The 16724-nt window shown below is 26.5% G+C and overlaps 1 protein-coding gene across 1 annotated transcript; it reads right to left on the bottom strand.

The window, feature by feature from the left end:
* Positions 1–4432: 4432 nt before the first annotated feature.
* Positions 4433–5391, bottom strand: LOC100306531 (uncharacterized). The gene is made up of 2 exons (NM_001249430.2): positions 4971–5391; positions 4433–4563 (listed from the first exon to the last, which is right to left on the bottom strand). The coding sequence occupies exons 1-2, from the start codon at positions 5321–5323 to the stop codon at positions 4554–4556; spliced, it is 363 nt and encodes a 120-aa protein (NP_001236359.1). The 5' UTR covers positions 5324–5391; the 3' UTR covers positions 4433–4553.
* Between the last annotated feature and the right edge of the window lie 11333 nt (positions 5392–16724).

Raw genomic sequence — 16724 nt, 5'->3', positions numbered from 1 at the left:
AACCACAAGGGCTATGACTTGGTGATATTAATGAGGTGCTAAACTCAGAAGATAAAAGGGGGGGACTGTAAACTTTCAAAGCATGAACCTGTTCTAGCAGCTCATTCATCAGTGTGGGTTGCAGGATTTGGGTTTTGAGGGGTATCATTTCACTTGGTCAAACAAAAAAAATGGATCCCCAAACAGTAAAGAAAAGGTTAGGCTTTGCTGGTGCGGACCTATAACATGTCTACGGGGGACCATGCCCCCTGAATTTTTTCAATCTGCTTTTTTATTATTAGGTAATGCTAAAGAAATTAATATTAAATAGTTATTTAAATTAGGAAATTTAATTAAATAGGTAAATAATTTCATTTGTATGCTATTTATCATTTTTATGCTTTAATAGAATATTATGTTCTTTTATAATATTTATTATAAAGTTGATTATATTCTTTTCTTTTTCCAGATAAAATAGTAGAATATTATTTATTTTTATTCTACAATGTTATTATTGTTATTATTATTTTAAAAATTATAAATAACTGTAATTTGTAATCAAATGATTTTATTAACCTTCCAAATGGGTTAAACTTACAAACATTATATACAAGATTAAAAATTTAATTAAATTTTCAAACATATCAACAAACATTTCATCTTTCTATAATCATTTTTATATTATCTTTGTTTCTCTTGTCTCTTCTTTGTTCTTAAATCTTTTTGTTGTAAGATTTCACTATGCTTTCGATCTCAGGATTCAAACTTGTGTTCAATATAAATATAAATATTAAGAAAACCAATTAGATTGTCGAGTTGAACTAGAGATTTGTCATGATTTGCTTTCAAAGTTGTATAATCTTGATCAGGATTCATATTTTTCTTCTTCTATTTTCCAATTATTTGAAAGTTAACTATTATTCAATGGTTGTTGGCTACTATTGTCCTAAAATATAACTTAGTGAGTAACAGGTACAATTTATTCAAATTTGGTATATTTTTTAATATAATTAATATAAATTTTTGTAAAAAATATATGGCTAACATAAATACAAATTTTTATTATAAATTCATTGAGGCTCTTGGTGGTATGTGAAATAGGAAATTATCATTTTTAATTTTGGGTCTTCAAATATATGTTTAATATTTTCTATGTAAATTATTAAATATTCTTAATTCTTTTAAAAAATACTCCTATATAAATATTTCGTTAGAATTTTAATGCTTGATTTTGGCCCCCTGACATGATCGAAATCCTTTGGCGAATGGTATGAGGAGAAGCTATTGGAAAGAGGTCTAGGTCTCGACACTGGCTAGGCACATGTCAGACCATAACCCAATTCTTATGGATTTTTGTAGACAAATGGGAAGGGTGGAGAGAAGGAGAGGATATATAGATTCAAAAAGGTGTGGCTCAATGACGGTGAAGGATGTGAGAATATCTTCCAACAGTCTTGGATTAAAGGTGGGAATCCTTTGGTGAATTTGAGCAGAACAAGTATGAACTATTGGGAGATTGGGGGGGATCAGAACTTTGGGCAAATCTCGAAAATGATAAAAGACCTCAGAAAGAAGCTCAATCATTTGCTGCAAAAAGTTCAATCAGAAGAGGTCTTAAATATGGTGGCAACAGTGGAGAAGGAGCTGGATGATTTGCTTGTGTTGGAGGAAGAAATTTGGTAGCAATGGGCTAGGGCCTTATGGCTAAAGGCGGGTGACAGAAATGCTGCTTTCTTTCACAAGAAATCTTCCCAAAGAAATGCCATAAACATGGTGCTTTACATATAAAAAAACTAATAAATAGATAAAAAAAGACTAATAGTTATAAAATTAATCTTATTAAATCAATTGAAGAGAATAATATTATTTCTTCCGTTTCTATTTATAAGAGTCAAATTTGAAATAATATTTACTTTTTTCCTATAAGATTAAATATATAATGTTATTTGTATTGATTATTTTTATATTAGAAATTTCACTTATTAAAAAAATCTATTGACAAATAGTTAGAAAAGATAAAAATATTAATAAAAAAGATAATTTTAAAAAAAGCTATAAATTTAAGACAAATTTACTGCTATCAATTAATTAACCACTTTTCTTAATATTGATAAATTAGATAATTTGATTTTATATATAAAAACAAAGAGAGTAATATTTAATTAAAAAATTAAAGTAATATTTATTAGGGGTATGGGTGAAAAAGAAAAATTAATATTATTATATTGAAAAGTCAAATATAATACTTATTTTGAGATAATTTTTTTAAATTTAACTTATTTTAAAATCGATGTAGTATATATATATATATATATATTTTTAAAACTATATATCCTTGTAAACAAAAACTATATATAGCTAACAATAATGTGTTATGTTTCTCTCAAAGCCAAATTATTCTAGAACTAGTTTTACTAATAGGTATTTTTTTCTAAAAGATAATAAAAATAAAGGACATTTTAGATTAAAGTTTATAAAAAATATCAAATCAAAATTTTAATTTGGACCTTATAATAATGAATATAAAGAGTATTCTATTTTGGGATTAAGAGACACCAAATAAATTGAAGGTTAAATTAATTTTCAAGCCCTTTAATTATTTGACAATTTATGATTAGGTCATTAATGTATTTTTTAAAAAAAATTGTCTTAAAAAGTGGAATTTTTAAGATAATTTTTCATAAAATTATTTTAGAAAGTCTTTTTCTAAGATGGTTATTTCATAAAAGTCAATTTTCTAATATGATTCTTCAAAAGATAATCTTAAAAAATAGATTTTTAAGATAATTTTTAAAATGGAAAAAAATATTTCTAAGATAATTTTAAAGAAAACTAACGTAAAAATTAATATTCTGAAATGGTTCAAAAATTATCGTGAAAAATATTAACTTTTTAAAACTGTGGCTTTAAAGATAATTTTTTAACCGTCATCAAATATGCTACAGATTTAGCAATCAAAATTGAATGATGAATAGTTAAAATTGTTCAAAGGTGAACTAGTTGCTTAATAGCAAGAAGTTTAATGGATAGGGGAAGAGAAATAATTAGACAATTTGTTTTAAAGAGAAAACTATGAAATGAAGAATTAAAAACCTTGATATATATATAGAGAGAATGATTACTCATATAATGAAAAAAAAATTGTATAAAGATGAACTGATAAAGTAAAGAGAGTGAATAGAATAAGGAAAAATACAATTTCATTAAAAATAAAAATAAAATTGTTTGCTTCCTTTGTTGATCTTAAATTAAAGGACTACTAGTATATAAATAGAGGGAGTAAAAGAGATATTCAATTACTCTTAATTTAAGACCCAAACTTATGAAAATCCCCTGCGATACACAGATTCATTCCTACTATATTTTATATTATATAACATCAATTTGACTTCAAGAGGGTAATAATTAAATATACATGCATGATCATGTTGAAGGTTAAGATTTGTAAAGTTAAATATAATTATGTCAATTCAATCATATTAGCTTCAATCAATTATTATGCATAAACCTAATTTAAAATATAAATTATTACATTAATTATAATTATCAAAATTTTATACTAATTAAATATAACTAATATGATAAAGTTAATTCTTTATTAAATAAAAAAACCATTAAATAAAATAACTTTTTTTAGCCACTCTGTAGGCATTCCATCATAAAAAAATGTATCAAGTAGTCATTTTCACTATAATGATCATCATTGAAAGTGTGACGCTACACATTCAAAAACGTTTGTATCATTAAATAGAATTAAACGAGGTTTTATTTGTGTTTATAATAAAATTATAATAAATAGCTTTTAAAATTTGGATATTTTTATTGTAAATTAATTCATTCAAAATATATTAATTATTAATTATAATTTGGAATAATAAATTATTGTGTTAAATTATATATTATTTTACTGAAATCATTTTAATATTTTTAAATTTAATTTTTTCATTTAAAAGTCTCACTAATTACATGAACTAAATTCAAAAAAAGGTTTTGACACTAATAAGAAATTACAGTAAAAAACAGAAATAAATTTTTAAAAAAATTGACATGTTAATTTAAGGCCTAATAAAAGCTATTATTTTTTCCATTATTTACTCACCAAAAATATATTTCCCCCACCTACTTTCTTTTAGTTTATAATTGATTATGTTTTGAAATTATCTCGACCCATTTCCTTTTCTATTCCAAAACTACCGCACCCATCTCCTTAAAATTAACTTGCTTGATTATTTTTAGTTAGGTTGCCAACTTGCCATAAGAAATTAAGGTAGAATTTTTAAGCTTTTAATATTTTGTTACGTACTATATATAATCCCAGCATACGTATCATGAGATGATAACTTACTTTTGCATGATTTCACTTTTAACTAATTTATTTAGGCTGGTGAGTCCTTAATATCAGGAATTAAATACAACTTATTCATCTTAATTAACCACAACAAAATATGGAAATAATCATTAATCATTAAATGCTTGTTCCTCATAAATTCAACAAACTATTTTATTTTTTTACATGAAAGCAACTTGCAAGCATCCATTCTGTTAATCGGACTATTTCCTCCTCTGCCTTCTCCTCAAGATATGCTGTAAAAAAAACAATATCAATGAAAATAAAATAATGATGGCTATTAATACGTATATATATATTTGGTAAACTATATCTGGTTGCACCCTAAACTTTTTAAAATTTACATTTTTAGTCTTTAAATTTTTAAAAATGTATTTTTAATCTCTTATATTTTTAAAATAATGATGGCTATTAATACGTATATATATATATATATATATATATATATATATATATATATATATATATTAATATCTTAAGATAAAAATTAATGATGGAATAAAAGTAATGATAAAAAAAGTTAAAAAATTAAAAACTGAAAAATGTTTAAGAACTAAAAAATTAAAAAAATTTAAAGCACTAAAAAGATAATAAATCCTTGAGAATTTAACGAAAAATTAAAAAAAAAAAAAAAAAAGTTTACCTGCTACAAGTGAAGTTCTTGGGGATGGGAAAGCCCACATCAACACCACATTCCTTAGGAAGTGCAATGGCTCTGTCTTGCTTGAAGTTAGGAATGGGAGTTAGTGCTTCTTCAATGCACTGACATTCAGCAATTTTTTCATCTTTTGTTGGTGCTGATGCTTTCAATTCCTTGACACCATTGCAACATGCAGCTGAAGGGCTATCAACATTACCAGTGAGGTATTCCATGCAAGACTTTAGTGACCTTTTTGCCTTTTCACAATCGTAGCCCTTCCCTGCTGGATCTGCAGCCATAATTGTAAGGACTAACACAACTTGCAGAGCTAAGAATGCTACGAAAACTTGTTTCATTTTGTCAAGATAGTTTATGTTTCTCAATGAGCTTAATTTCTAGGATTTGCTTGTGTTTTGATGTGGATGGATGAAAGGTTGAGGGAGAGATGTTCATTATATAGCAACAAATGTGATATATTTTTCAACTTTGATGATGTGAGCAGTGGTTTTATTTTTACTTGGGATGTGGTTTAGGATACACCACCGAAAATGGTAAAGTATATGTTGTATTTTGTTCATACCCCTGTTTTGGTTTAATGGTTTTCAATTGTGATACCACTAGAATTTATGCTTTTTAGGCATTTAATTTTTCACATCCGTTGGTGCAAAAACAATATAATTTATATTATATAAATTTAAATATATTATTTTCATTTATGAGACTTAATATAACAATTATTTTATTCTCAAATTAAAGCTCATTGAATATCCCAATTAAATGAACACAACTACTTTTTGACTTTGGAGTATTACAATCTAGTAGTAACAAACATAAAATTGTTTTATTCTAAAATTAAGAATTATTGAATATATTAATTACTAGTAATTTACAATTTTATTTTTAACAAGGGTTAATGAGTGTGAAAAAAAGAATTGTTGAATAAATTGAAGGTTATATTAATTTTCAGGTTCTTCACCAATTTAGTGAGGGTGATTTATAATTAGGTTCTTAAATTTTTTATAATTGAATCCTTGAAAATTTATTTAATTTTTAGTGGTTTTGAATTGTGATTGTGTTAGAATTTATTACACATTTAATTTCTTACATCTTTTTGCACAAATACAGATGACAATTTATATTTAAAACAACTTTATATATATATATATATATATATATATATATATATATATATATAATGATCTGTGAGACTTAAAGATAACAAATATTTTATTATCAATTTCAAGCTCATTAAATATCTAAATTAATTGAATAGAAACTACTATTTATTACTTTTGAAGTAGTGGAACATAATAAACATTTTTTTATTCTAAAATTAAAAATCATTTAACATATTAATTATTTACTTTGTTTTGTTAATAGTAAAATGTCTAATTAACTAATCGATGAGGATTAAGGATTTTTTAATTTAGTTTTGAGCATTAAATATTATTAAATTAATACTCTATCAATTTCAAAATAAGTGTTGTTTTATATTGTTTTACACATAAAAAACTAATTGATAGATGAAAGAGAGAGATCATAAATAAACCATATCTTACTAAATAGATTAAAGAGAATAGTATTATTTTCTCATTCCTATTTATAAGACCTAAGTTTGAAATGATATTTCTTCTTTTTATAAAATCAAATCTATAATATTGTTCGTATTAATTATATTTACACAAGAAATACCCCTTAGTAAAAAAACTCTATTGACAAAGAATTAGAAGAAAAAGAAATATCACTAATAAGGATAATTTTGAAAAAAGTTATAAATTTAAAGTAAATTTATCGTGATAAATTAAATTAACTATTTTCTTAATCTTAACGAATTGGGTAGCTTGCATTGGTTTTATATGTAAGAACAAAGGGAGTAATATTGGATAAAAATATTAAAGTAACATTTATTAGGAATATGGGTAAAAATGAACAATTAATATTATTACATTGAAAAGTTAAATAATCTAATACTTATCTTCGGATAAAAAGTTTTCAAATGTAACTTATTTTAAAATCGAGGTAGTATATCTTTTTAAAACTATCCTTGTAAACAAAAACTAACTAACAATAATGTGTTATGTTTTTCTCAAAGCTAAATTATAGTATAACCAGTTTTACTAATGGATATTTTTGTGAAAAATCAAGAAAATTTTAGATTGAACTTTATTAAAAACATCACATCACAATTTTAATTTAGATATTATAATAAGGACTAGAAAGAGTATTTTATTTTCAGATTAAGAGACATTAAATAAATTGATGGTTAAATTAATTTTTAAACCCTTTAATTATATTGACAATTTATGATTAGGTCATATTGGCGTTTTATTTTTAAATTGATTTTTTTTTAACTTTACTTTCTTTTTATTTTGGTCTAAAAAATCGGGCCTTCAAAATTTATTTTCTTTTTAATTAGGTCTCAAGGATCAAACTAAAACATAAATTGAATCATAGATTTATTGAATTCATTTAAGGTATTGTCTAGATTTGATTTAATTATTTACAATGTAAAAAGTAAAAATGAATGTATGAAAAATTGGATATTGGACCAAAATTATAGAGTTTGTATAAGGTAGGGTCTAAAATCACATAAAAAAAGAAGGGGCCAATGTCATGGGTTAAAAAATAAGAATAGACTTCAATTACAATTTAGCCTTTATTTAGATGTATATATGTTTATAAAGTTAAATTATTCTAAAGTAAAATATTGATTTGTATTAGTGAGAAATGTTAACAATACACTCGAATATAATCCTCATTGGAACATTCTTTCTATTAGCTAAAATTTATTGAAAATTATAATTTTTTGTTGGTTTCAATAATTTTAATCAATAATGGAGGATGCGTTAGAAGGAATGTGTTCCTAAGACACTTCTTCTATTCATTCAATTAAGATATTTTATGATTCTTATTTTGAAAGTAATTCAAAAACTTCGTTAAGTGTAAATTCTTTTAGATTTTTTCGTAGATTATTTTTTTCAATTTTAAAGTTTAATTTTATGTTATTTTTTGTGTTTGTAGATTATGCCCTTACACCTATTAATTATTTTACACATTTTTTTCACAAGCACTACTAGAAAAATGAGTTATATGACACTAATATAACATCAATTGACAAAAAATCATCTTATAAAAAAACATGAGTATATTTTTGTAAATAAATACAATCATTCTACAACAATTTTGAGAAAATCATTTTAGAATGATTATAATTTCATAATGATTTTTTAAAAATCATTTTAGAAGACTATCATTTTAATATGGTTATCGTCTTTGAAGGTTTTCCTTTGTTTTTAATATTTGATGTGTCTCTCTACTTTCCGGCGCTTTCAGTATTCTCACTCTCCGCCGCCCCCTTTAGGGTTCCCAAAAAGGTCTTGCAGTTCCCTTCCTCCAGGCGAATATGAAATTACTTGGACTTAGGTGTGCCACGACTAGTTGGATTGGTGATGTTAGGGCTTCGCACATATTGATAAATCACGAAGGCTCTAGAAGGAAGGATCTAGAAGCCTACATTATCAAGAGCACAACTAGAGAAAATGTGATTTCTCAACTCCAAGCTCTCCGTAATGACATCGTTTTAGGCAAGGCCACTTTTGAGGACATTGCCTTTCGCTTCTCCAATTGTAGCTCCACCAAGCACGGTGGTGATCTCGGTCAGTCGAAAAATTAATGTTGCTATCATATATATATATATATATATATATATATATATATATATATATATATATATATATATATATATATTAGCAAAATTAAAAGGTTTAATTGTGTAAAGATTTGGACGTATGGTATTCTTACGAAGGATCTGGTAATTGAAAATTGTTATTCTTGAAAAAATTTATTTGTTGAGATTCATAAGTATGAAATTGCAATGCAGAATTGGATATTAAATGGACTTACAACCACGTAGATCTACCAAAGAGAACAACCAACCATACATTTTGTGGGTCCACATGTTCAAAATCATTGTTCGAGATTGTGCAGATGCAAGTCTTTTTCTCATCTTCCTTTTATTTTAATTGATATACTTTAGTGTGTGCTAGCTAGCTTGTTTCTCTCTACATAATTGCACCTGAAACACATCAAATATATGGCAAACATGCAAAGAAAGTTCATGTAAATCTTTGGCAAATTCAACAAACTCTATAAAGTCTTGGTCTTTACTTTATAATTTGAGCCCACATGTTTTCTCTAGCTAAACTAATTGGTTTGCCCACACCAAAAGTGTTTTTCGAAGGCTAATCTTAGATTTGACTGGACTAATGGATAGTCGTTAGTTTGCTTGAAAAATGAACGAGATTGGACTGGACTAATGCTAACTAATTTATTATGTTGTACTATAAAAGACTATTATACCTAGCACTAGAAAAATGCACCAAATTGACAAAAGCAATTAGGGGAGGCACTTGCCGAGCATTTAACTATTCGTGGCTATAATTCTAGCCTTCGAGGTATATTTTCAATATCACAAGTTTAAGATTATATACACCTCATTATAGTTCATTTCTATATTTCCAAATTCCCATCATCTCTAACGATTATTATTAGTTGTTATTATTCCCAGTTCTTATTAATAATTAGTATTTAGTGTTAATTTATGAAGGTTTAAGTGTACTCTATGGACTGAAGTTGAAGCTGGGTTTTGGTTTGAAATTCTTAAATATGTGTGAATATAAATGACTAGCAACTGATCATCCTACATAACTTTGATTTAGGAACAATATGTGCTAAGCTCTTTATAGAGTAAGAATAAGATTTATAAGCATGGGATACCTTTGAATAGTTTAATAGACATAACATGCAACATTGGACACATTACTCCTTTGGTTGTGCACTTAGTAGTCATTACTTCAAATGAGATTAGCTATTACCACATGTTGTAGAGTTTCACTTGATTTACATGAAGTTGGCAGGTTAAGTGGCAAGTGAAGAAGCTAGCTACGAAAGGAGTTATTTCACCATATAAATGCAAAAATTGGTTTGTTTAGAGCCAATGGTATGCTCTCAATTCATGAGGTTCTAAGTTTTATTGTATCACAAATCTTACATTTTTGGAATTAATGGTGATTATTGTACTTTTTCCTCTAAAGTGTACCCCTCACTTTAGTGGAGCCAAATCTTCCATATTACTATTAAAATTTTGAAGTTAGTAAATATATATATTTGAAATCAACTTTCATTTCTTTGGGTTCAGATTTTCAAGGAACAAATTGAACACCTAATAGAAAAGGTAAGTTGTCTGTATTTCATGAAAATAGATGTAATCTGTTTTCACTCGAAGAGGTTGAGCTCACTATATTTGTTATTGCAGCTTACTTAAAGGAAAAACAGATTATATATGTTATAGATGTTGGTTAGGGTTTGCGAGGTTATGGTCTATTCTACTAGAAATGAGTGGAGTCATATTCAAGTTAGAGAAGTTTGATGTGCTTAGAATGTACTTGACTAAAATTTGACATTGGGCTTAGGTTTCTTCAAAAACAACTTTCTTCTAGTGTTTATGGCATTGACAGATCTAAGACCTTTAGTCTCTATAGTTACGTCTGTTAAAAAAAGTTTCTTTGGTTACAAAATCTTTTACTTAAAAACATTTTCTTTTACTAATTAAACTTGATTAAAATTTGACATTTGATGATTTTAATGGGAAATTAGGGATAATGAAGTTCAAATATCTAAAAAATAAAAAATAAAGGGGGACAAAATATAAAAATTATAAAGATGTATTTAAAATATTTTCAAAGTGAGGAGATACATTTGCACATACTCACATTAACACGATTTAACATAGGCTAAAGGCAACATTGTAAGAGTTAATTTCGATATATCTTTATGCTGATAAAAAAAACTTTTTTGGTCAAATTCAGACACCTATATATACATTTGTGACCAATTGTCAATTTGAAGGTTTGTCTAAGAGGTTGTGATTGGCTACTCACTACTAAAGAAGCAGGATTTTACATCGGTTATTTGGAGCGTACTACATCGGTTTACGACCGTCGTCATAACGAACATCGTAAAAAAGGATAGCCTACTCTACGATGATTGCGTAGACCGTCTTAAAATGTTTAGCATTCTACATTGATCCTTCATATGTGAGCGTCGTAGAATGTTATGCATTCTAAGACGGTCTTCTCTAAACCGATGTAGAATGCTGAACAATCTTAGACGGTCGTTGAGACGTGACTGTCTTAGAATAAATACCATTCTACAATAGTCTTCTTAGAATCGATGTATAATGCAATTTTTTTTTATCATTATATATGTAATTACTTTCTTTTCCAAATTAACCAAATATTAGACATGAAGGATATTTAAAAAATAAAGTAGTCAAGCTGTATGATAAGTAATTATTTATATGTAATTACTTTCTTTCCCAAATTAATCAAATATTAGACATGAAGGATATTTAAAAAATAAATAAAAATAAAGTAGTCCAGCTGTATAATCCCAGCATACGTATCATGAGATGATAACTTATTTTTGCATGATTTCACTTTTAACTAATTTATTTAGGCTGGTGAGTCCTTAATATCAAGCATTAGGTACAACTTATTCATCTTAATTAACCACAACAAAATATGGAAATAATCATTAATCATTATTTCACAAGAAATCTACCCAAAGAAATGCCATAAACATGGTGCTTTACATATAAAAAGCTAATAAATAGATAAAACAGACTAATAAAATTAATATTATTAAATAGATTGAATAGAATAATATTATTTCTTTTGTTTCTATTTATAAGAGTGAAGTTTGAAATTATATTTGTTTTTTTTCTTCTTATAAGATCAAATCTATAATGTTATTTGTATTAATTATTTTTAGATTAGAAATTTCACTTATTAAAATAATCTATTGACAAATAGTTAGAAATGAGATAAATATTAATAAAAAGGATAATTTTGAAAAAATTTATAAATTTAAGACAAATTTACTGTTTATCAATTAAATTAAAGAGAAAAATATTATTTTCTCGTTCCTATTTATAAGATCCAAGTTTGAAATGATGTTTCTTTTTTTTTTTTATATAAAATCAAATCTATAATGTTGCTCGTATTAATTATTTTTACACAAGAAATACCCTTAGTAAAAAACCTCTATTGACAAAGAATTAGAAGAGAGAGAATATCACTGATAATGAGAATTTTGAAAAAAGATATAAATTTAAGATAAATTTATGGTGATAAATTAAATTAACTATTTTCTTAATCTTAATAAATTGGGTAGCTTGCATTGGTTTTATATGTAGGAACAAAGGGAGTAATATTGGATAAAAATATTAAAGTAATATTTATTAGGAATATGGGTGAAAATAAACAATTAATATTATTACATTGAAAAGTTAAATAATTCATACTTATCTTCGGATAAAAGTTTTCAAATGTAACTTATTTTAAAATCGAGATAGTATATCTTTTTAAAACTATCATTGTAAACAAAAACTAACTAACAATAATGTGTTATGTTTTTCTCAAAGCTAAATTATTGTATAACTAGTTTTACTAATGGATATTTTTGTGAAAAATCAAGAAAATTTTAGATTGAACTTTATTAAAAAGATCACATCACAATTTTAATTTAGATATTATAATAAGGACTAGAAATAGTATTTTATTTTCAGATTAAGAGACATTAAATAAATTGATGGTTAAATTAATTTCTAAACCCTTTAATTATTTGACAATTTATGATGAGGTCATATTGGCATTTTATTTTTAAATTGAATTTTTTTTAACTTTACTTTCTTTTTATTTCGGTCTAAAAAATCGGGCCTTCGAACTTTATTTTCTTTTTAATTAGGTCTCAAGGATCTAACTAAAACATAAATTGTTTGTTCGCAAATCAATACAAAAAAAGAAGCTAGGGGACCTATTTTAAAAATGGGCTTAGTCCTATGAGACTACAATAATATATATCATTCAATTAATATTGATCCTTAATTTAAGAATAGAATATTTTAAAAAAACTAAATAAATTTATGTTTAGGTTAAATTATAATTTTGATTTATTTTAATTTTTTATTCACGATTTTAGTCTTTTTTTTTCTGATTATAGTTTCCATATTTTAAAAATATATATAATTTTGCTTCAATAAAAATTTTTGCATACACATTATTTATTTATTACTTTGGTCTAATTGAATCATAGATTTATTGAATTCATTTAAGGTATTGTCTAGATTTGATTTAATTAATTACAATGTAAAAAGTAAAAATGAATGTATGAGAAATTGACCAAAATTATAGAGTTTGTATAAGGTAGGGTCTAAAATCACATAAAAAAAGAAGGGGCCAATGTCATGGGTTAAAAAATAAGAATGGACTTCAATTATAATTTAGCCTTTATTTAGATGTATATATGTTTATAATGTTAAATTTATTCTAAAGTAAAATATTGATTTGTATTAGTGAGAAATGTTAACAATACACCCGAATATAATACTCTTTGGAACATTCTTCCTATTAGCTAAATTTTATTGAAAATTATAATTTTTTGTTGGTTTCAATAATTTTAATCAATAATGGAGGATGTGTTAGAAAGAATGTGTTCCTAACACACTTCTTCTATTCATTCAATTAAGATATTTTATGATTCTTATTTTGAAAGTAATTCAAATACTTCATTAAGTGTAAATTCTTTTAGATTTTTTCGTAGATGATTTTTTTTCAATTTTAAAGTTTAATTTTATGTTATTTTTTGTGTTTGTGGATTATGCCCTTACACCTATTAATTATTTTACACATTTTTTTCACAAGCACTACAAGAAAAATGTGTTATATGACACTAATATAACATCAATCAACAAAAAATCATCTTAGAAAAAAACACGGGTATATTTTTGTAAATAAATATAATCATTTTGCAACAATTTTGTGTAAATCATTTTAGAATGATTGTCATTTCATAACGATTTTTTAAAAACTATTTTAAAAGACTATCATTTTAAGATGGTTATCGTCTTTGAAGGTTTTCCTTTGTTTTTAATATTTGATGTCTCTCTCTACTCTCCGGCGCTCTCAGTATTCTCACTCTTTGCCGCCCCCTTTAGGGTTCCCAGAAAGGTCTTGCAGTTCACTTCCACCAGGCGAATCTGAAATTACTTGGACTCTGATGTGCCACGACTAGTTGGACTGGTGATGTTAGGGCTTCGCACATATTGATAAATCACGAAGGCTCTAGAAGGAAGGATCTAGAAGCCTACATTATCAAGAGCACAACCAGAGAAAATGCGATTTCTCAACTCCAAGCTCTCCGCAATGACTTCGTTTTAGGCAAGGCCACTTTTGAGGACATTGCCTTTCGCTTCTCCAATTGCAGCTCCACCAAGCACGGTGGTGATCTCGGTCAGTCGAAAAATTAATGTTGCTATTATATATATATATATATATATATATATATATATATATATATAATAGCAAAATTAAAAGGTTTAACTATGTAAAGATTTGGATGTATGGTATTCTTATGAAGGATCTGGTAATTGAAAATTGTTATTCTTGAAAAAAATTATTTGTTGAGATTCGTAAGTATGAAATTGCAGTGCAGAATTGGATATTAAATGGACTTACAACCACGTAGATCTACCAAAGAGAACAACCAACCATACATTTTGTGGGTCCACATTTTCAAAATCATTGTCCGAGATTGTGCAGATGCAAGTCTTTTTCTCATCTTCCTTTTATTTTAATTGATATACTTTAGTGTGTGCTAGCTAGCTTGTTTCTCTCTGCATAATTGCACCTGAAACACATCAAATACATGACAAACATGAAAAGAAAGTTCAGTAAATCTTTGGCAAATTCAACAAACTCTACAAAGTCTTGGTTTCTACGTACTTTATAATTTGAGCCCACATGTTTTCTCTGGTTAAACTAATTGGTCTGCCCATACCAAAAGTGTTTTTCGAAGGTTAATCTTAGATTGGACTGGACTAATGGATAGTCATTAGTTTGCTTGAAAAATGAACCAGATTGGACTGGACTAATGCTAACTCATTTATTATGTTGTACTATGGATGACTATTATACCTAGCACCAGAAAAATGCTCCAAATTGACAAAAGCAATTAGGGGAGGCACTTGCCGAGCATTTAACTATTCGTGGCTATAATTCTAGCCTTCGAGGTATATTTTCAAGATTACAAGCTTAAGATTATATACACCTCATTATAGTTCATTTCTATATTTCCAAATTCCCATCATCTCTAACGATTATTATTAGTTGTTATTATTCCCAGTTCTTATTAATAATTAGTATTTAGTGTTAATTTATAAAGGTTTAAGTGTACTCTATGGACTGAAGTTGAAGCTAGGTTTTGGTTTGAAATTCTTAAATATGTGTGAATATAAATGACCAGCAACTGATCATCCTACATAACTTTAATTTAGGAACAATATGTGTTAAGCTCTTTATAGAATAAGAATAAGATTTATAAGCATGGGATACCTTTGAATAGTTTAATAGACATAACATGCAACATTGGACACTTTACTCCTTTGGTTGTGCACTTAGTAGTCATTACTTCAAATGAGATTCGCTATTACCACATGTTGTAGAGTTTCACTTGATTTACATGAAGTTGGCAGGTTAAGTGGCAAGTGAAGAAGCTAGCTACGAAAGGAGTTATTTCACCATATAAATGCAAAAACTGGTTTGTTTGGAGCCAATGGTATGCTCTCAATTCATGAGGTTTTAAGTTTTATTGTATCACAAATCTTACATTTTTGGAATTAATGGTGATTATTGTACTTTTTCCTCTAAAGTGTATCCCTCACTTTAGTGGAGCCAAATCTTCCATTTTACTATTAAAATTTTGAAGTTAGTAAATATATATATTTGAAATCAACTTTCATTTCTTTAGGTTCAGATTTTCAAGGAACAAATTGAACACCTAATAGAAAAGGTAAGTTGTCTGTATTTCATGAAAATAGATGTAATCTGTTTTGACTCGAAGAGGTTGAGCTCACTATATTTGTTATTGTAGCTTACTTAAAGGAAAAATAGATTATTTATGTTATAGATGTTGGTTAGGGTTTGCGAAGTTATGGTCTATTCTACTGGAAATGAGTGGAGTCATATTCAAGTTGGAGAAGTTTGATGTGCTTAGAATGTACTTGACTAAAATTTGACATTGGTCTTAGGTTTCTTCAAAAACAACTTTCTTCTAGTGTTTATGGCACTGACGAATCTAAGACCTTTAGTCTCTATGGTTACGTCTGTTAAAAAAAGTTTCTTTGGTTACAAAATCTTTTACTTAAAAACATTTTCTTTTACTAATTAAACTTGATTAAAATTTGACATTTGATGATTTTAATGGGAAATTAGGGATAATGAAGTTCAAATATCTAAAAAATAAAAAATAACGGGGGACAAAATATAAAAATTATAAAGATATACTTAAAATATTTTCAAAGTGAGGAGATACATTTGCACATACTCACATTAACACGGTTTAACATAGGCTAAAGGCAACATTATAAGAGTTAATTCCCGGATATCTTTATGCTGATAAAAAAACTTTTTTGGTCAAATTCAGACACCTATATATACATTTGTGACTAATTATCAATTTGAAGGTTTGTCCTAGAGGTTGTGATTGGCTACTTACTACTAGAGAAGCAGAATTCTACATCGGTTATTTGGAACATACTATATCGGTTTACTACCATCGTAAAAAAAGATAGCCTATTCTACGATGGTTGCGTAGACCGTCTTAAAATGCTCAGCATTCTACATCGGTCCTTCAGATGTG

The sequence above is a fragment of the Glycine max genome, chromosome 9, assembly GCF_000004515.6.
Source record: "Glycine max cultivar Williams 82 chromosome 9, Glycine_max_v4.0, whole genome shotgun sequence".
NCBI lineage: Eukaryota > Viridiplantae > Streptophyta > Magnoliopsida > Fabales > Fabaceae > Glycine > Glycine max.
Note: the sequence above shows the minus strand (reverse complement) of the source record. Positions and strands in the feature narration are given on the sequence as shown.

Bases quoted from the DNA above. Each gene is read 5' to 3' on its own strand.
- LOC100306531 (NM_001249430.2), bottom strand. From the start codon at position 5,323: ATGAAACAAGTTTTCGTAGCATTCTTAGCTCTGCAAGTTGTGTTAGTC.